The sequence below is a fragment of the Micrasema longulum genome, unplaced genomic scaffold, assembly GCF_059751315.1.
Source record: "Micrasema longulum isolate JH-2025_06_02 unplaced genomic scaffold, ASM5975131v1 h1tg000128l, whole genome shotgun sequence".
NCBI lineage: Eukaryota > Metazoa > Arthropoda > Insecta > Trichoptera > Brachycentridae > Micrasema > Micrasema longulum.
Genome location: NW_028277334.1, coordinates 1 through 22276, shown reverse-complemented (window position 1 = coordinate 22276; position 22276 = coordinate 1). Strand labels below are relative to the sequence as shown.

The window sequence follows — 22276 nt, the reverse complement described above, 5'->3', positions numbered from 1 at the left end:
AACTTCTTTTTTTTCTTCTGATCTTACGGCTGTACGTGAACAACATAGCTAAGTACTTTACTATCATAGTTATAAAAACGGGGTTTTTTGTTATATTTTTTACGCCGACAAAAATGGAGAATAGTATTTTATTTTTGGAAAAAGAAAACACAGGTATCACTTTATTAATATATGCTCTGGTTTACAAATGAATCGATTTTTCCCTTAAATGACGTATATTAGTTTCTTTCAATGAGATGTCAAAATGTTTTGTTTTTTTTTAATGGCGTGTGAGAAGTAATGTCTTAGCCATTATTTAACAGGGGGCCGCCAATTTAATGTTTGAATATATTTTTTGACAATGATAATATTTTGCACATTACAATTTTTCTTATTATTATATTTCGTATATTTATATTTTATTTCATTTACAAGAGGTGAAAAATATAGCATTTTCAAATCATTCTGCGGGGAAGGATTGAAGGATAGCGCAGTTTTGGAAGAAGGCGCATCTCTTGGTTGCAGCATTCAGTCCTTGTTCAGAGCAGCGGCAAACAAAGTCAGAATTGTTGCAATGATATCCTACCTCCAAGGGGGAGAGGAACGATAAAAAGATTTGTTTTTTGTATTTTTGAATAGTTTATATATTTTTATAAATCAAAATGTAAAAGCCCCAAGGGCATTTATTAATCAATAGCAATTTACTTAAATGATAAAGTAATTTTTGTTTCTCAATACGTCCGAGATTTTTATATTTTTTGTGCCCCTTTATATATTTATTGCTAATAAGTTATCACGACATTCTGACTTTTTCAGAAATTTTTTACTTATTGCCTTATTATTATTTTTTAATTCTAATTCTTTTCAAATACAGGTTTTTTTTTTCTTCTTTGCAACTGTAATTTTTACAAAAGTTATATTTCTTTTTTATCGATACTTTCTACTGATGTACACTTTTTTGTTTTTTTTCCGCGTTCAACGGTATGAAAACTATCTAGAGATCAGAAGTTTACTCGATGAAAAAAATGTTGCTTATACAATGCCTTCATAGTACCTTTTCATCTCTTCGGATGCAAATCGTGGCACCTCACTAGAGCAGAGGGATGTTGGAAATAAAAAAAAACAGAACTAAACTTTTATATTTATTCAGTACAACATATTATAATATATAGAATTCTATAACAAAAAAAAACATAAAAACATTTAATTTATAACAATATTATATTATAATTTGACATAAATATTGTGATAAAATCATTTCCTAAAACTCAACAACATAAAGAGTGCTCTATATTATAATATCTAGAAATAAATAATGAACCGCTGTAAGTTTGAAAAACACATTTTTTTGATAAGTAAAAATAACACAGGCTAACAAAATTTAAAAAAATATTATCTTAAAAGTTTGAACTTATTTTTGATGTGCTAAAATACCCAAGATTTTGAGATGTAATTGATTTTAGTTTTGATAAAACGAAAAAATAATAAAACTATAGTCATTAAAATATAGCTTGATTAAAATGACAGCTGCCAAACTAATGTCAATAGTGATAGGAAATTACTGATCACTGATCATGTACCGATCGAATCAATTTTATCAGTTTTTCATGCAAACACGAAACTCTGTTTCCGAAAATCGATATAAAAACGCAAAAACAAGCCTATTATAGTGTAAATAAAATAAATAAAACAACTTATTTTTAACCAGTAATTTTTATTTTTCACCGACCGGTTTCAAAGCAAACAAGCTTCTTCCTCAAGGTTTACGTAACTGATGAATTGATTCCTTTTTTTTATTTTGATCGTGATCACTAAATACTACACGTGGACCCAATAAATCAAGTCATAAAAATTAGTGGTTAAAAACAAAGTTGTTTTATTTATTTTATTATAATGAATAACCACAAAGTTAGTGCTTCAAATATAAACTTTCTACCATAGTGTGTTTAAGACAATTATTCACCAAAAATTAAGACATTTATACTTTTTTCATGAACATCAAATGAATTATTTTTTATTCGATCAATTTACATTGCTCAATTAGTCCCATCTCTAACGTTTTTGCAAAACGATGTAAGAACGTCGTTAATAATTAGGTTTATTTTAGTTTTTTATAGTTTGAAAGCTGATTTTATATATTTATGTTGATTTATATGTCAAGCATTGTATAAAAAAAATAAATGAACATGCCAGATACGAATGATTTTTCGTGTGTCAATATAAATCTCTCCTTAGACGTCACTACAAAGTTATGTCATCACTATTTCTGACAACTGTCATTCTAACCAAGCTAAATTTTATGGACTATTTATAGGGTAATTAATTAATCCCGACTTGTATATTTCTGCATAACCCCCCACCATAAACTACTACCCCGCTTGTAGGAACTTGTTTCTACTGGTAGGCGCATTTGCCTGTTATCAAAACTAAAATTAATATTATATCTCAAAAACTAGACGCTGATAACTGTTTTGGATTCTGCAACCAAAAATTACCTAAAACAGTTAAAAAATGTCTCGCATCAAAATGACTATTGGCCTGTGTAACAAACGTCCACATTCTCGTAGACTAACACAAGTTTCTATCCCCTGGACATTTGAACAGAGATATTTATTTTTTAGATACAATGGTGAATGTTATTCAGTGTGTAAAGTGAACAATATTAAAGTATTATTAAATCAAGAAAATAAACACAAACAAACCAACCATGGAACGCCATATCACTCTGTCCTTGCATACAGATCTTGTTTTATCTACATTCATACATCTTCTCATGCACGCCCGCCAATTATTCAGACTTTAGACATGTCCATCCTCAAGTATTTGTTAAATTTCATGCCACATCTTTCTCAGTCTTCCTAGTTTTCTGCATTCATCAACATAATTTCAAGCCTTACATAATTTACGGATTTCGACATTTGCGCACATAGTTTTACCACACACTCGTCTAAGAGATCGCACTTTGACAGTGTTCACCCTACTTTCATCCTTGTATTTTTGGAATTTTACTACAAGAGTAATACGTTTCTTTTTTGGGTGATACCGTGTGTGTTGGATTCGTTCCGACGTTTCGGCTACCATTGCAGGAGCCATCTTCAAAGTAAACTGTTCAACTTCAAGGTAAACTTTCACAGTTTACCCTGTAGCTCAATCACAAATAAATATCGACGTGCTTAAAAACATGCTAAGCATTTGAGCGATCACAATAATGAACATGCTTAAGTTATCGCAGTCATAAGTCAACGCGTGTGTACAGTTAATTGACGAAAAATCAGCGTTTACTATTAAAAATAATATAATATATTGCATTTGCAAAATAGTGAGGAGTATCTAATACAAAAAAGTGAAAATTAAATTACAATTACTATGGCGACTGCTTTTCTTGACATTTGGCTTGCCAACTGCCGGCTAAATGCAATGAATAGCACGATAAACAATAAATAGCAGTTTTGGAATATTTTCCATATTTACATCGGTGAAATTCAAATATGTGATTGCGCAGCAGGATTATACGTCGCGAAACGTAAATATTTTGACATTTAATATTAGGTGTTCACGGATGTTCCATTGTGATCGCGAATACGATAAACAACCATCGTAAGATATTGTTATCACGTCGCTTATTAGCACGTCGGTAGTTGTTTGTGATTGAGCTACTGAAGATGGCTCCTTCACCTAAAAAAGAAATGTATTGATAACAGTAATCGTGAAAACCTTTGAACCAATTTACTACAAGATTATAGAAACATTTTATTGTAAGACATCAATCCTCATTATTGTTCACAAGAATGCTTTTTTCTTCTTGTGAAATTTGCAAATTATACCTAAAAACGAAAAAGGGGTGAGTGGCAGAGAAAGAGAAAAAATCGCCCTCTCTTTCTGCACCATTTTGTAAATAAAAATACTCTCATATGTACATAAATTAATATGAATAAATATAACTAAATAATAAAATAATTTGGTAACTTTATCAAATAACACGTATGTAATATATTTAATACTATACCTTAATTACTACAAGTACATAAGGAATAAAAATTATTTTTGTTTGTATTTTAGTACGGTGGTTAGTGTGTTGATATTTCATGATGCAAAAATTGAAAAAAATTTCATAATAGGTTTGATTAGTTCAACAACACTCTCGAGTAGAAACGATTTATTTCAATATTAAAATATTGAAAATATTTGCTGGGCAATATGATTCAGAAAAATCTCAAATCATTTTGCAAAAGAGTAATATGGGTGTTAAAACATAGGCAGAACGATGAAGGTTGCTCATTTATAACTTCTTATGACATGCAATAAGTGGAATATTAATAAAAATTATATGGGATACGAACAGACTTATGAAATAAAGGCATGACTAGCTAATGGTTCAGACATTAAGTTAAGTTAGGTTAGGTTATGTTAGGGTTGGGGACAGGACTGTTTCCGCAGAAGCTGCATTGGTTCCGGCATCTGTTTCACCACTGCAACTCTTGGCGATGGAGAGGAAGAAATGGGAAAAACAGTCAGGGAATAAACGGGGAAACAGGATGGAAGAACTGCGAGAATGACAACACATATGGAGCACGTCGAGCAAGGGACGATGGACATATCATCTGATACCAAGCATCGAGAAATGGTATAATAGAAAGCATGGTATTGTTTAAGCATTTAAGGATGGAAAACAACGCATACTGCGGCGAATGCTGAGAGCCACTCGACGATGCAGAACATCTGCTCATGAGTACGAGGATGGCAGAAATCTGTTAAGGGCTGCTTTTGGAGAAGATTCTAGATCACAAAACCTAATGGAACAAAATATTGAAAGTCCCTTTGGACAGTATTTCAAGAGACAGCGAGACTTAAATAATGAGATCGAAAGAGGATTCTCACTAACTCTTTGAGGTCCTTTGGTGGGAGCCACTTGCCCGAAACAAAAATACGCTAGACGTCCTATGGCGGGTGTCACCCGCCCGAGCTAACCGTCATGTAAAAAATGCGGTAACTTTCTTATTTCTTCATAAAAAACGATACTTCTACTACCATCTGTTGTAAAACAAATGAAGCTTACCTACAAACAAAGAAAACATAGCCGATAAAACAGATTTCTATTTGAAATTACGGAACAAAATAAATCAAATTTGTACAACTGTCATTTAATGTTCGATAGGTGGCGGAAAAAATAGGAAGACCTTGTACTCTGGACACGGAAGAACATTTAGATATTAAACCACACTTCTTAGCCAAGAGAAAAAAAAGCGGCTCCAAAGACTGTGCAGTGTGTGCAGTGACCGAAATAAAAAAGGAGGAAGAAAATCGATGGTGTGGTTTTGCGAAACCTGTCCACGAAAACCTGGTCTACATCCTGGACTGTGTTTTTTTTTATTATTATTTTTTTATATATATTTGGACCCCTGTATTTAGTAGCCTTACGTGTCATGTACAAGGCTAAGGTACTCGGAAAAAATCGTTTTTGTTTGTCTTGAAAATGAGATGTTTGATCACTGATTTTGGTTTATTACCTTCGAGTCCAAGCACCATTGTTGCAAAGTTCAAGAACAATGGCGCGTGATAACTACTTTTAACTACAGTGTGGATATCTGTTAAGGATATTCCATCTTTCCTGCATTCTGCTTCAAGATTATGGCGTTGCAAACTGAAAAATGGGCACTGAAATAACAGATGTTCGATACTCTGTGAAGAAATATCATCGCATGGACAATAGTCATCATTCCTTAATTTAAACCTATATAGATAACTTCTCATAGCTCCGTGTCCGGTAAAAATTTGGGTCGTTTCGAAAGTACTTTGGTGATGATGACGGAAGTTTGCCGCATCAGCCAGCGTTGGGTTTAGTAACGCTGCTGCGTATTTTGTTTTATACAGCGTTTAGCAAAGCTAAGGGGAAATTCTGAGAAGAAAGGTGCCGTTCTTTTACAAGTTGCGGCTCTTGCTCGTTCATCCGCTCTCTCATTTCCTACGATACCAGCATGTCCTCTTATCCAGCATATTTGAATGATCATCCCTCTTATTTTTAGATGCTTAATTTTACTCTGAATATCTACAATTAATGGATTTACCGACCGAGTATCAGTTATAGCTTGAACGCCCGAACGACAATCTGATAATATTTTTTCAATAACTCACCTCTCTGGTGGTTATTTTAATAACCAGTGTTTTGAAAAATATCATACGGAGCCAATTTTTAAACAACCATAATAGTAGAAAGAAAATGCTTTTCATTTCAAATATATATGTTGGCAAATGAATATTTTTTTTGTAAATCTATTTCCTATTTCATTTTTTGCAAAAAAATTATTCAGAGCTGGCTTCAACAAAAAGTGTAAATTAAATATACTTCAAAGAGTTAAGTAATTCAAAGATTTTCTCCAAAAATAGAAAAAAACCTTTCATACTTCGGTCATACTTTTAGCCCCATATTATGTTGAGCCGCGGTTTGCCGACCACCGGGTGGCGGGGTAGGGGAGAGACGAATGGGCAGAATATACCATTAGCTAGATTCATCGTTAGAATGCTTCAGCTTGATGTGTCTCTTGAGGGATTTGAGGTCGATGAAGGCCTGCGGACAGGAGCGGCAGGGATGGTCCCGGACGGCAGTGTGCCGGGCCTTGACGTGGCTGGCCAGCGAGGAGTTGGAGGTGAAGCGGCCCGGGCAGAGGTCGCAGCTGAAGGGCTTCATGCCGTAGTGGAAGCTGCGCATGTGCCGGTGCATGTTGCTCTTCACGGAGTACGTGGACTGGCAGCCGGCGAACTCGCATTTGTATTCATGCAGCGCGCGCTCGTGCACGATCTGGAAATGATAAGGATACATATATTAATATAATCTTTCTTTAGAAATATTCCGCTATACCACACCACTTTGCCGGTTTGACTTATTCAACTCTTACATCTGTTGACTTTTGTGAAGTAAAAGAGCTGAAACCTTTATCATGCGGGTGAGATTCATCCGGCTGAACCAATTTACCTACTAGGCAACACCTAAAAAAAAATTTCCTATTTTTACACTTCTTCTTTTAGCAGTTAGTTAATTCAACAATGTTTTGAGTATGCCCAAATGCTTGCAGACTGGCTGGGTTTCCTCCCTAGGGAGTTATTCAGATCAATTTTTTTTGCAACAGAGAGGGAAAACATTTTTGTAAGTGTTTCGGCTCATTTTTTTTTTTTTTTTTAGAAAAAGAAATATTTGCGTTCTTATGATTTACCCAAATATTTAATTTTGAGGGCCATTCTCAACGAGTTGTAAATAACTCACTATTAGAAAATGGAATCAAGTTGGGGTAGAGTGGGATTCGAACCACGGACCTTTGGTCTGTGAGTCCGAGACACTAGCCACGGGACCACAACCCGACTTTTACTTTACAAAATTCCACAGATGGAAGAATTGAGGAAATGTGGATGTTTAAACATAGGCAGAATGGTGAATGTTACAAAGTGTAAGAAGTGGCCACTTAAAATGACAGGTCATAAGCCCTGTTAATGCCCAGACTTACATATTCCCTTCCCAAAAATGTTACAAAATAAAACAAAGTGGACATTTTGTTAATATTGCCAGAGTAGTCGAATTTTTTACCCGGCTTCTATTAATGAGTCTTAGTACAATATTGATTTATTTATTTATTAACGGACATTGTCCGTGTATACAATTTATAGGGTTTAAATATTACAATAAAAGAATAGTTTAAAACATTAAAAAACAGAAAAGAAGCATTGACAAACATAAGGGACATCGAGACAAGATCTGGACTATCTATTTAGTGCTCGTTTAAATTGTTGTAAACTTAAACCAAAAAAGTCCAGATCGGTCCATACAAAACGGTATTAATTTACTTCATTACTAAATGACTTTTTTTACATTTTCCTACTAAAAGTACCTGTTTTTTTTTTTATAGTAGTCAGTAAAATATTTTTTGAGGTAAAACAAAACATAACACAAAATTATCTTATATTTGTGTTATGATAATATATTGTTTACGGTCTGGCAACATTACGCGGACACTTCACGCATGCGCGCAGGCGGGATGTCGGGTAGAGGGGGGACTTTTGGACACAAACTTGGTTTTACGTGCCTTCTGGTATATTATAATTTTATGACTTGTACTGTACTCGATGGATTTCAGCAATACTAAGCTGGTTCAGAAAGTACAAGGTGTATCCAGAAAGTAAATTCAATTTACATTTCTTCACACTTTTTCATAAGGGCACTAAATTGGCAAACACAACTATTTCTGTTTTCACAACTCTATACCTTGACACCGCATTGGTGCACGAATTTCGATCACAATTTAACGAAACATCTCCTTTCCCGCGCCTCCTACCTTGACGTGGCGCCGCCGGGCGTCGGTGGACTTGAAGGCGCTGCCGCAGCGCGCGCACGCGTGCGGCCGGCCGGCCTCGTGCGCGAGCGCGTGGCGCGCCAGCTGCGCGCGCGAGTGGCAGCGGCGCGGGCAGCGCGGGCACGCGTAGGGGCGCAGGCCCGCGTGGCGCAGCAGGTGCAGGCGGCGCCCCGAGGGCCCGCTGAAGGCGCGCCCGCACACGGGGCAGCGGTACGCGCGCAGGCCCGTGTGCACCGACATGTGGTTGATCAGGTGCGCCTTCAGTTTAAAGCTGATTCAAAAGAAAAAAAAATTGTGAGTCGCCCATTTCCAAAATTCATCTCGTCCTGTTTTTATAAAAAATAAACTGAGTATACCATTTTATGGCTTGTTAACCCTTGTATGATATACAATGAAGAAGTTCAGTGGTTTTTTTATATTCTTTTATTTGTTAAAAGACTATTAAACTTTTAAGCATCTGGGATCCAAATTGCTCACTAGGAAAACAAAGACCATTATTTACAAAACTCTCCTCAGCCCGGTTATTGCATATGGTGCCGAATGCTGGGTTATGACCAAAATAGATGAAAATATGGTATTAGTATTTGAAAGAAAAATATTAATATAACCACAGAAAAAATAGTCATTTATAATTATATCACTTTCATATTATGTACTTATATGCAGGTACAAATTAATAGTAATTTTTTGTTGATTGCCTAAAAAATCAATCACGGCTCGCCACTGGTTCATACATGTGTTAAATTAATTAAATTAAATTGTGTTAAAGTGTGGGATTGGTAATATGTGATTTTGATTTGACGGTAGGGTAAATTGCGATAAAAATATTATTGTCTGTGGCATAATAATAATTTAATATGAATTTCTCATACGGTTACCTCTTGCCGCACTCGTCGCACTGGAAGGGCTTGGTCTGCGAGTGCAGGGCCAGGAGGTGCTCCTTCTTGGAGCCCTTATCGGGGAACGCGGCCCCGCAAACCGTGCAGACAAACACGCCCTTGGTAGTGCCGTGTTCGCCGAGACCGTGCTTCGTCACCTCCAACTGGGACGAAAATCTGGCAGATATTGATAAGGGATTAATGATTTTGATAGATTAAAAAATATCTATATTGGCAGCACTGAAGGCCATGTCAAGCAGCCCGCTCTGTTGCAACAAATTAAAAAGTAATACACATTGGCCCTAAAAATCCGAAAATAATATATACCGTGGATGGAAATCAAGTGCAAGCAGTAACGTCACAAAAAGATCTCGGAGTTGTGATTACTTGCGATCTTAAATGGGTCATTCCCTCTTATACTTGACAAGGAAAACATTCGCTCACATCACCCGAGATTTGTTCCTCAAAACTTATAAAACATATGTTCGTCCACTCCTGGAGTATGCCTACCAAATCTGGAGTCCCTATTTTAAAAAAGACATAGAGTTGTTGGAGAAAGTCCAGAGAAGAGTAACTAAAATGGTAGTTTATCTAAGAAATAAATCATACGAGGACCGCTTGAGGGAACTCGGGCCAGGTTTACTGGAAGAGCGGAGGCAGCGTGGTGACTTGATCTTAACTAAGCAATATAATGTACCCAAGTTGAAATCAATGTTCACTATGAATGAAAACCGCCATCTCAGAGGTCATTCATTGAAGCTAAACACTACCTCCTTTTCGTACAACCCCGGGAAGAACTTCCCGACAAACCGAGTTGTGGAGAAATGGAATGGCCTTCCGGAGAGAGTGATCAGTGCTACTTCAGTGAATGTTAACTAGATGCACACAGCAATGTATAATGTTTAATAACCAGGTACACTTGATATACACGCATCAGCTTAATGGCTGCTAGTGTATTATTCATAATAATAATAATAATAATACTGTGATTAAAATTGGAATTTTTCTTCATTTTTTATTATGTGAGGGTTATGGCTTGTAGGTAGCAAACTTAGAAATCTCCATTGAAGGAGTTACAGAGATACTTGTGAAAAACTTTGAAAAAAGAATTGTGACATTTGTAATTATGCTTCACCAACTCAATAGAGAATGCTAAGTTTGCGGTGTCAAGTAGTATAATTGAAATCTGCTTTTGCAAGATTTAGAGACGGTTTTGAATTACGCTATTATTTAGGTAGGTAGGTTTTTATGCTATGTTTATTTTGGCATCAATAACTAATTTTCCATTTTTGGTGGAGATGTGGTGGAGATATGTGATATTAAGGGTATGTACTCTAAGGGTAAAAGAGACGTAGAGATTTGGTAATGTATCATTTTCAAACAAAAAACTTTTTTTGTTTGAAAATGTCCTAACAAGACGAAACGCGTCACAATATACCCTTTGTATATTTTATAAAAAATAAAGTAGAATAAACTTGTTGTATTTTGGATACATTACCAAATTAAATATGGAATTCTACCAATTGTCTGCATACACAATAAAAAAGACGTAGAGATTTTTAGAGTTTGTACTTCTAAGGCTAAAAGAGATGTAGAGATTTTTAGAGTATGTACTCTAAGGCTAAAAGCGACGTAGAGATTTTAAGAGTATGTACTCTAAGGGTAAAAGAGACGTAGAGATTTTTAGAGTATGTACTCTAAGGGTAAAAGAGACGAATACATATGAACTGATCTTCCGGTCGATGGCGAAGATTATCACAGGTCCCATTGATTTATTTGACTGCAAAGGGAATACGTTTCTTCAAGATTTTACAGACAGATGTCAATATTATGAAGATTTAGCCATGTTTTAAACCAAAAAAGATTCCAATTTGAATGTTCTGTCTCGAGAAATAGAGGTTTGAATCCTGGGTACCACGCGCTCGCATATGCTGTGAGCACTGTGTATCATCACTGTTATAGGCGCTCACAGCCATACATATATTTTAGGTACCCACAACAAAAAGTAATTTTGTGCAAAAATATTTAAATAGTCAATACAAACCTCTTTTTGCACACGTTACAAAAGTAAGGCAATGTTCCTTGGTGCAGTCTCATGTGCTTGGCCAGTTCTCCCTGGTCTATGTACGCCTCTCCGCAGAGTTGACAAACGTACGGCCGCTCGTTCGTGTGTGTTCTAATATGCCTCAACTGTAAAGCGGAAACATAAATTATATATCCCTTCGGTGGGAAAGGAAAGTACAAAAATGAAAGTACAGTGTTTTTTTTTTTTTTTAATATTTACTATTAAACCAAATTTTTTTTTTTTTTTTTTTATATTTCATATTATCAGCGCTTAAAAGTTTTTAAAGTATTGTATTTCTGAAAAAACTCCGCGTGTGACACCAGAGGTTCTTCTCTATCAGTTCTTCCGATTGCTTCGTTTACGGTAAGCAAACCGGATATCATTGGTTGGTTCATATGAACCAGAGATGTAGATCCAATTAGTGCGTTTTTATTTTTAAAAAATATATTATTTTTGTCGTACATTTTCAAGAAACTTTGGTGTCCAATTTAATGCTCCAATTTTTACCGCGCGCAAGAAAACATTTTTTCCATCCAATTTCCCATAGGGCTGAAGTTCCTCATTGATAATCTGATATATAATTTATATTTCGACGGTTTCTGAAATTGAAATTGAAAATAAATAAAGCTAATCGAGTTTTGTCAAAAAAACATTGTTTTTTAGTCTGAGGAAAACTGATAGGAAGATACGCGATCTTTAAAATGATTTTCGGTATGTGGAGCGAGTGCTATCATTGTAAAGGGGAATTAACTAAGGTTTTCAAACAGGATTGTAGAGATGTGTTGTGTGGTGATACGAAAGGAAATTTCGCTTGCATTTGCTAGAATAATGTTAGGATTTGTAAAATCATCACTGTGGTCTATGTAAATATTTGTTAGTACTTTCTATAAGTTATCTTTTAATCTTCAGAAAATCGAATCGAACATAAAAATGATTAACAGTCTCCAGCGGTCTTTCTCAAAGTGGGTGATAACGCCCCCTTCAGATTGCTGAAGGCCTTCAGGAGGGCGGTAGAAGGCCCAGAGAAAATTGGAAGCGTTGAGCATGTCTAGGGGGTGATGGGTGATAAAACAAAGGTACAAGTTGCTCCCGACAGGTATGGCATTTTCTCATGCATCGTCTTTGGAAATTGGTACATAACTCTAACTGTCAGGGGTAGGGAAATACTCCATACATTTCTGCCCACTGTCTGTAAAGAACTGAAACTTGTGAGTCTGTCGGACATTTTATTCAGCAATGGAAGCGAGGTTTTATCTATGGGTAAAAATAAAATGATTACGCACTTACCATGTTGATCTTCTGGGTAAATTTTTTGTCGCAGTACGTGCAGGGGTACGGCTTCTCTCCGGAGTGGATGCGCATATGTAATGTTAAGTCGTGAGCACGCGTGAAGCATTTGCTACATAGCTGACACTTGTGGCTGGAAAAATTATTTTTGAATAGTTTTAAAAATACCATTTCACTATTTATTTATTTGTTTTTGTTTTCTTTTATTTAGAAAACATACAGTACAGTTACATAGTTTCATATTTTACACAGTTAGACTTAACTCTAATGGACCAGTGAAGTTTCCATATTATAAAGTAATTATATTTAAGGTTATTAATTGAAGTACAACAAAAGAGAAGGAAAATAAACATGAATAGAAGTTACAATATTTGAGTTAGTCCAAATGTTCATAGACAAAAGACTGGATTTCACCCCCTCGGGGGTCATTAAGATGAACAAATTACAACAGGGATGGAGAATACCTTAAATAAGGGAATATGGAAGTCAAGGCATTTCCAGGGCTTATGACCTGTCATTGGCTGGTTTAAGTGGCCACTTTACACACTGTGTAACATTCACCATTTTGCCTATGTTAGAACATCCATATTTCTTCAATTCTTTCATCTGTTGATTTTTGTGAAGTTAAAGAGCTGAAACCTTTATTGTTGTGAAGAGATTCATCTGACTGAATTATTTCACATACTAGGGCAACGCCTGAAAACGTTTTTCAATTTTTGAACTTCTTCTCGGACCAGTTGGTTTCATTACAATTACAATAACTTCACAAAAATCAACAGATGGAAGAGTTGAAGAAATATGGATGTTCAAACATAGGCAAAATGGTGAATGTTACACAGTGTGTAAAGTGGCCACTTAAACCAGCCAATGACAGGTGCCCTGTAAATGCCTTGAATTCCATATTCCCTTATTTAAGTTATTCTCCATCCCTGTTGTAATTTGTTAATAAATAGAAGTTGTTTAAAAATTAAAATTAAAGTAAAAAAATAAAGAAAATTTGTAAAAGTGATTAAAAGTCAAGAATGAAAAACATGCTCAGATGTAAAAATAAAATGAAATAATTATAACATTTTTTTAAAAAGGAAAAACATAAATATACACATACATATTTTAAGGGATTCAAAGAAACGATGAGAAGAATCTTTAAAGAATCTTTAAATAAGAAAATAGATTTAAGTCAATTTAAAAACATCTTCAAAATTAATGACACATAGTAAGAGCAGCAATATATTGATTTCATATACATATACAATATAAGTAATTAAAAGTTAATTAAAATTATAAAAACATGTCAAAGCAGCAGAGAAAAAAGAAAGAATAACAGGTATAGGTAATATTTAAAAAAGCAATATAAGGAGAAGATTTTAAACCAAAGGTAGTTTATAAAATTTCAGTAAAGCGATTTTCGCAGTAATACAAATTTCAGTAGAAAAATTAGATTAAAATTAACAATTTTAATGTATGCAATGTGAAGTGATGTAAGAGAAAAAGAGATCAACGGGAGTTTTATTCAAAAGCTTTCAATACACTATTTTTGAATAATTGTAATCCTGTATGATAGATATCTATATGGTTAAAAAAGCTGTTAAAAGTGGAACACGATCTATGTAAAAACGAATTCTGACAATAGTTCGTATTGACGCTAGGTATTCGAAAGGTTGGGTGATTTCGTAGGGCACGTGATGGACAGTCTTGTTTTTACCTATGAAGAACGGTAGGGTTTTGGGACTGACTGATTATTTATTTATTATATATGCGGCCTAGGCCAATTACAACAGTTATATGAAGAAACATATGTATAGGAAACTGAACAAAACCAACATAAAACTATGTAGCACAGACAAACAAGGGCAATAAAATAATGGTTTAAAATATATTCATAAATACAATCAACATATAAGACTTCGAGCTAAACCACGCCAATCCATTTTCATCCCACACTGTTTTAGTGGCAAAGAGATCTAAGAAAACCCGGAAAATCTATCCCGAAAAATCCCAAGTTGCGCGCCGAATTGACTAATCTACACATTCTGGACATTGGGGCATAAAAAAAAAAGTTGCACTTAGAAGATTTGATAGAATTTTTGACTTCTGATGACATGTTTGTGAACACGAAAAGAAATTGATTGCAACAGAGATGGGACATCACTTATAGCATTAAGTATTTTGAAAATGCATATAAGGTCCATCTCCGTTCTACGTTTCTCCAATAAAGACAGATGAATTTTGACAATAATAACCGATTGATAACATTATCCGCGATTCTAATATCCAGATTCCACTGTACATCGATATCTCTTTCAGTGGATATTCCTAATTTTGTATCTAGTGCACTCAAATATACACAAAAGATAAATAAAGCAGCCTCTTATTTGTTTAAAGTAATTAAAAAATATTACCGAGTTTCAACCTGGTGAGTGATGGCGTGTGTCTTGAGGTCGACATGGAGAGTGAACACTTCAGAACAGTCCTTGCAAGGGAATGCTTTCTTGCTCCGCCTTCTCTTCACGGTACCTGGCTCGGACTTGATTACCCTAGGGACAGGAATGACTATGGAAATTCTGAAAAAAAAAAACATTTCGTGTTATATTGGTGTTAAAATAAATTTTGTCCGTTTATTTCCAAATTTAAAAATGAGAAACAAATAAAAATAAAAATCTGCGCTGAACCAATCGGTATTCTTTTTGTAGTCATGTTGGCAGAACTGTTTTTGCCAATTCGTCAAAATTTTACAGTGATCAAATGTTCAGTATTCTGTCAGCGTCTGTTTAAGTGAGTCGAAAAATTGCTGTGTGGCTATTTTTACAATCAAAAGTTGGAACAACGAGCGTGCCTCAAATTTCGTGTTGCTAATGAAATTTCGTGTGCCGAATCATTCAAAATGTTGAATAAAGCCTTTGGAGAATCATGTATGTCGAAAACACAGGCATACAAATGTTGTGAACTTGAAGAACTTGTAAAAATATATTACGCAATAACTCAATCAGTTTTGGAATATGGGATAATTGGATGGGGATGTGCAAATGACACACTGATCAAGCAAATAATAATTGCACAAAAAGCTTTAATAAAAATTATCTTAAGAGTCCCAATCAGAACTAGCTCCCTCGGTATATTTGAAAATCTTAATGTCAAATCTATAAAACAACTTTATGTAAAAACTTTGTTACTATACGCATGTAAACATTATTCTCTACCTTCCGTTACAAATACAAGAGTTACTAGATACTCTACCTTGATGCTGCAAAAAATAAAAAAATAAATACAACCTTCGGTCAAAGAGGATTGACCTACTACTCGGTTAAAAAGTACAATCTACTTCCATTATCCATAAAGACAATTAGTAAGTTCTCAAAATATAAAATTGCTATTGAAATATGTTTAGTGGAGGGGGGTTGCGCACGGATCGATGAGTGGATCAAGCCAAATAGGTAAAATGTATGCACTGTTTATGAAAAATTTTAATTGGTTATGTTTTTTATGAATATTTTTGTTTTTTATTGTTTATTATGTTAATTACAATTAGGTTTATTGGATTAATTACGTTTTTTTTATTGTTATTATTATGTTAACTTTGTTAAATAGCTAATCTTAGGCATGTTTCACATTTTGTAAAATGTTTCCCTCGGCACGGGACACCCCAGTGAGGGAACATTATACTGTATTAAAAAAAAGAAAATAATAATGTAAAAGTATAAATAAATAAAAAAGAGGTTCAAAGGCGTTTGTGAATGCTTAGATGATGAAAAACATACTCGACGTCCAACAACATCAGCTACCGAAGAAAATATCGAATCGGCAAAGCAAATCGTGTTGAAAAATCGATGGGTACCAATCCGAGAGCTTACGGTGTTATTGAGCATCTCATATGGATCCGCAGATCATATTTTGACCGATGTTTTGGGCATCAAACGCATCGCTGCCCGCCTCGTCGCAAAAACACTGAAGGAATGTGGAAGGACAATTCGTGGATTCTACACCACAGTAATACACCACATCATACATCGGTGATTCTTTTAGAGTTTTTGGCCAAAAATTCGACTAATGTCTGATGTTTTTTTTTTCCAAGACTAAAACTGCCATTAAGAGGAACGCGCTTTGAGACGATTGATGCCATAAAAGAGAATTCGCCGCGAGAGCTAAAGGCCATACCTCAGCTGGGCCCCGATTACAATAGGATGTTAACAGAGTTATCTTTAACTGTCTATTTTTATTTATTTTCTTTTATTCAGGAAACATACAGTACAGTTACAAAGTTTAATATTTTACACAATTAGACTTAATTCTAATGGACTAGTGAAGTTTCCGTATTATAAAGCAATTATATGTAAGGTTAATTATGAAAGTATAAAAAAGAGAAGGAAAAAGAAAAACATAAATGAAAGTTGTTTAAAAATTAAAATTTAAGTGAAAAAAAGATATTTTAAAGTTTGTAGTTTGTAGTGAGTACAAATGGAAATAATATTAAAGATGAAGAAAATTTGTAAGAGTACTTAAAAATTAAGAATTTAAATAAAGAATGAAAAACATGCTCAAATGTAAAAATAAAAGAAAATAGTAATAACATTTTTTTTAAAAAAGGAAAAACATAAATATACACATATTTATTTTAAGGGATTCAAAGAAACGATGAGAAGAATCTTTAAGTGAAATATAAGACGATAAATTTAGGTCAATTTAAAAAACATGCCAATGCAGCAGAGAAAAAAGAAAAAATAAAGAAGGAATAACAAGTATAGCAAGTAATCTTTAAAATTTGAAAAAGCAATATAAGGAGAAGATTTTAAACCAAGAGAAGTCGATGTAATTTCAAAAGATTTTTTTTTATTTTTTTTTATTTTATTTTATTTTGGAAAGCCAACAGATTACAATGTTTATTAATTACAGTGTAGGTTAAATTATATATTAAGATCCAATTACAGGCCTTCTCGTAAGCTAAAAGATAAATATTACCAATAAGAAGTTAAGAATAGATATTAAATTTAGATATGTATGTACATTTTACAGTGCGGATAACATAATAATAAGTATACATACATATTATAAAAATAAAAAATAAAAAAAAACTCAAAAACTAAAATAAAATAAAGTGTTTATAATAATTAACCAAATATCAAACTCACATACACATGTACATGAACATATCCATACACAATGTAACTGCACAGGTAGGTATTTCGGTTAAATAAGATATTATATAAGAGAATATTAAAAAACATATTTAAAAAAAATAAAAAATAAAAAAAATTAGTGAAACATAAATTGATTTTCAAATTATTTGTGTACGAAGATGAGTATATTTGCAGGAACATTTAAAGTGCCTTCATCGGTAACCTTTAATTGATTAACCATTTTACTTTGTAGATAAAATTGAAGATACATGTTAACTTCCCATTGTAATCGGGGCCCAGGCCTGTGAAAAGTGCACGGACAATTAGATTAAGCGTTGATCAATGTATCGTCGCAAATGGTGAGTATTTCAAAGAAGATAATAAAGATCTATTTAAAATTAAAATATTGCATTTTTTTGCCAAACTCCGATTTAGTTTTGACGCCAAGATATGTCATTCGAAAGGAAATTATTTAAAATTTGGTAAGGTATCCAAAATAAAACACTTTTATCAGATTCAATTCTACTTTTTTTTTTAAATATGTGACGTGTTTCGTCTTGTTAGGACATTATCAAACTAACTTAAATATTTACAAAGTTTCCTTATATATTAACAATGATTACTGTTTAATGATATAGGTGCATAATAGTTAATAGGGGTTTTTAACAAGTATTGAGGATTTTTCTATAGACCAAGAAAAGTAGCGTAATTAAAAATCAATTAGGACGTTCAGTGGTTTTTAATTATTTTTTTTTTGTTAAGACTAGTAAACTAAGCCAAAAATATATTTTTTCATTTTTTATTTATTGTATTATCAGCGCTACGAGTTTTCAGTTTCGTATTTCTGAAATAACTCCGCGTGACGTCAGAGGTTCTCTTCCGCTTATTCCCGATCAGTTCTGCCCATCGGTCCATTCACGGCAAGCAAACCGGAAATCTTCCATAACTCTCTTATCATTGGTTGATTCATATGAACCGGTGACCACATTCAAAGTAGTCCGTTTTTTTTTTTTATACATTTTCAGGAAACTGCAGTACAATTTAATGCTCAATTTTAAACCTACCTCTCACTAAACCAATCGATTAGTCACCATCATACCCTTATCCACACTTCATAGTGCATAGGGCACAAAATGCAGTGCATACTCGATCATCTGTTAATTAAGGGATCACTTTTAGGCTCCAGGTGTCAGTCCAGGGGTACAATTATGAATCCTCTCTATCCCCTGGTTAATTTGGGGATATTTATTTTTTCCATGTGACTAATTTTAGTTTCATATTTTAATTTTTATTTATTTAACTTTCTGTAAATAATATTAATTGTAAATTGGCGGGCTTATTGCCAAACGGCAATATCTTACAACTAAAGTTTTATTTTTTTGAGTCAAGTCATATTTTTTGAAGTTTAATCATCAGTTTGGACATATATGAAGAAAAAAATAGTCGCATGGAAAAACAATCGATCGATCGTCGATCGACAGCATCAATTGATCGATCGTAGATCGACGGTATCGATCAACGACATCCATCAACGGCATCCATCGATGGCATCGATCGACGGCATTGATCGACGTTGCTATCGTTCGATGTTGAGTAAAATCGATCAATATCAATCGACCTGTACCAATCGATCAATCGTCGATTTTCGGCATACATCGACGGTATCCATCGACGGCATCCATCGACGGCATCTATTGATGGCATCGATCGACGGCTGTTAAGTAAATAACAGCATTTATCGATACTATTCCTGGCCGATTATCTTTCGTTCCCATCCTTCCTTTGACCCATCCTTATGGTACCTACCTAACATCAAGAAAGAAGATATTCAAAATTAGAAGTTTCGGATTTAGAACCAAAACAAAACAACATTTTTGACTTGACATAAAATCGGATAAAAAGTGGTTGGAATCGTCGCGCGTCGAGGAAAACATTGTTATATTAAAGTTCATTTGTGATCCAGTGCTAGAAATTGAAGAACATTCAGATTATATTAAAGGTAGGTATCCACTCCATGTACCTATTCCTTTCTCAAATATTTCCAATTCACAAAACTGAATGAAATTTCGATTTCCATTTACAGTGCGCCTTTTCGTTAACAACGGCATTGATCGACGTTGCTATCGTTCGATGTTGAATGAGATCGATCAATATAGATCGCTTTAATCGCCAATCGATCGATTGTCGATCGATGCCGTCGATTGCCGCCGTCGTTGAATGAGATCAGTCAACGTCGATCGACAGTTCCCACTAGACTTCCATATTCCCTTCTTAAAAATGATTTCCCTGTGTTGCAACAAATTTAGATTAAAATATTCCAATCAATGTGGCTTGTCCCATTCAATCAAAAATGCCAAAAAAAGTCTTTTGATATTTTTGACTCATATGCGGTTGAACTTACATAGGGGACATGTTTTTGTAAGTGGTAATGTGTCACTATAAATGGTATTGGGCCTTACTTATAAATCGGCTATAAAGTTAAGCTTGAAAATAGTAGTAGAATAATGATGGTATAGCAAAAAGTTAAACCCGGTTTAAATCTGGGATAGCGACCATAGAAACTTATACCTGCATATTATGTGGTATAATACCTGGAATAAGCACGAGATCTGTAAAAAGTCATATTTTTCGGCAATCAAAATGGATAGTTTATCAGATTTTTTTTCAATTTTAAACAATTTCAAAGTTCTGCGTCCTTCTTGTGCACAAAAAGTATTTTAAAGAAGCCCCGACCCTTTTAAGGACAATTCGGAGAGAGAATTTAATATGAAATATCATTTTCGATTTTCTTTTTCTAATGGTTTTTTTCATGTTTTCCATTACGCTGACAGTGGTCTGGATTTGACTTGGACATTTATTTGTATTGTTATAAAAGTTACTTCGCATGCGCACGTATCAGTGTTGACTGTTGAAAAAATGAAGCATGAAATAACCTATGAATTGTTATTCCAGGTAATAAATATTTTTCTAAGTACGCTTTTTTTTATATCGTTTTTAAATAGTTTAATCGGGGAAATCTAATAAGTAAGGCCCATTGTGTTATGGATAAATTAAAAGCAGATTTATTTGAAATTTTATTAAGAAAAATCTTGAAACATCAAAAACAGATATTTCTTACTTTACAAAACTAAAATATATTGAGATCTCTTCGCAGAATTATAATTTCAACTATAAACTATTTAAAATCAACTTTGTGGAATCTTTTTAATATGAAGAGCGTTGGTAAAAGACATTCATTCATTTTGGCCTCAAAGGCACTTAGGACAAGCGCTCGACCTGTGCTCCCCACAAATGGGATTTTTGCACTTGTCACACATTGACTTTGTCATCCTTCTAATTTTCGATGGACAAAAGGCGCAGTATTTCCTTTTCTTCGGCTCAGGTGCACCCTCGACTTGTGCGGGAAGTTCGGCGAGTCTTTTCGGTAAAATATCGCTGATTTTTTCCTCTAGATTCGTCGGCAGAGTGAACATTTGCTGCCTCGTCAACATCCACGGAGTCATCAAGCTATTGCTGAGTTTTTTCATGAAATTACGACGACCGAGCGGTTTTTCTCGCTTGGATATGACATTATAGCAGTAAATAATGTACGCGTTTATAAACGCCATATTCAGCATAGTATAAAACATGGCCACGGGCCATCTGTTCGTTTTGCGGCTGCACGACATCGAGGAACACATTTGACCGAACGCATCGACTCCGCCTTTAGTTTCATTGAAAAAATGAATCATATTCGGCTTTGATGTCGTACGATGAACCGTGCCGTCTTCATCACGCGACGACAGAACAAAGACCAGTTTGCTCGGTTTTGGTTTGTACGACACCAAAGTCAAGGGCCCATCGTAACAGAACATGGATGTTCCGACGCGCCTGGGATGCGTATTTTTTAGCTCTTCTGGTATTTCCCGTTCATTGGACCTCATGGCGCCGACTAAGGTCAAATTATACGGCTGGCTTAGCAAGCTTTTCGCCAAAGGAACTGATGTAAACCTGTTGTCACAGGTTACATTTCTATGACTTCCGTGAATAGCTGTTGTAAGTTCTTTAACGTAAAATTCACCGAGAGGCAGTCCGTCGGTTTGAGCACATTTTCCTAAATATGGCATTGCATCGATCATGTATTGCGTGGCACTGTCGCAAGCCATCACAATTTTTATTCCGTATTTATTGGGTTTGTTCGGAGTGTACAAGCGAAAAGGGCATCGACCTCGGAAGCCTAAAAACTGTTCATCTATCGTCACACAGGCTCCGGGGACGTAATTAGATCGACAGTGGCCCGTGAAGATCTCCCATATTTTTCTGATCGGTACAAACGTGTCGGTAGCTCTCAGTTCTGGTCGCATAGTTTTATCATCCATACGCAAGCACCTTATCAGGAAATCGAATCTATCTCTACTCATAGCAGCAATATATCTGTTTCCTGAATATGAACAGTCGAATAGTTCATTCGTGGACAAGTGATTGTCTTTCATGGCGGCTGTCAGCGTCAGTATTCCGATAAGAGCTCGCATTTCATGGCAAGTTGTAGCTTTGAAGGTCGCCTTTACATCGGGCCTTTGAATCTTCAGCTGGATTTCTGCGTTCGTCCATTTCGTTATCTCCTCCACAATGTCGTCA

The 22276-nt window shown here is 34.7% G+C and overlaps 1 protein-coding gene across 1 annotated transcript; it reads right to left on the bottom strand.

Annotated features, from left to right (window-relative positions):
• Positions 1 to 6200: 6200 nt before the first annotated feature.
• On the bottom strand, positions 6201 to 15105 carry LOC148284348 (uncharacterized). Its single transcript, XM_088241379.1, has 6 exons — positions 14948 to 15105; positions 12549 to 12681; positions 11241 to 11386; positions 9197 to 9373; positions 8301 to 8589; positions 6201 to 6775 (listed from the first exon to the last, which is right to left on the bottom strand). Exons 2-6 carry the CDS (start codon positions 12621 to 12623, stop codon positions 6476 to 6478), a joined length of 987 nt encoding a protein of 328 aa, XP_088097505.1. The 5' UTR covers positions 12624 to 12681; positions 14948 to 15105; the 3' UTR covers positions 6201 to 6475.
• Positions 15106 to 22276: the final 7171 nt, after the last annotated feature.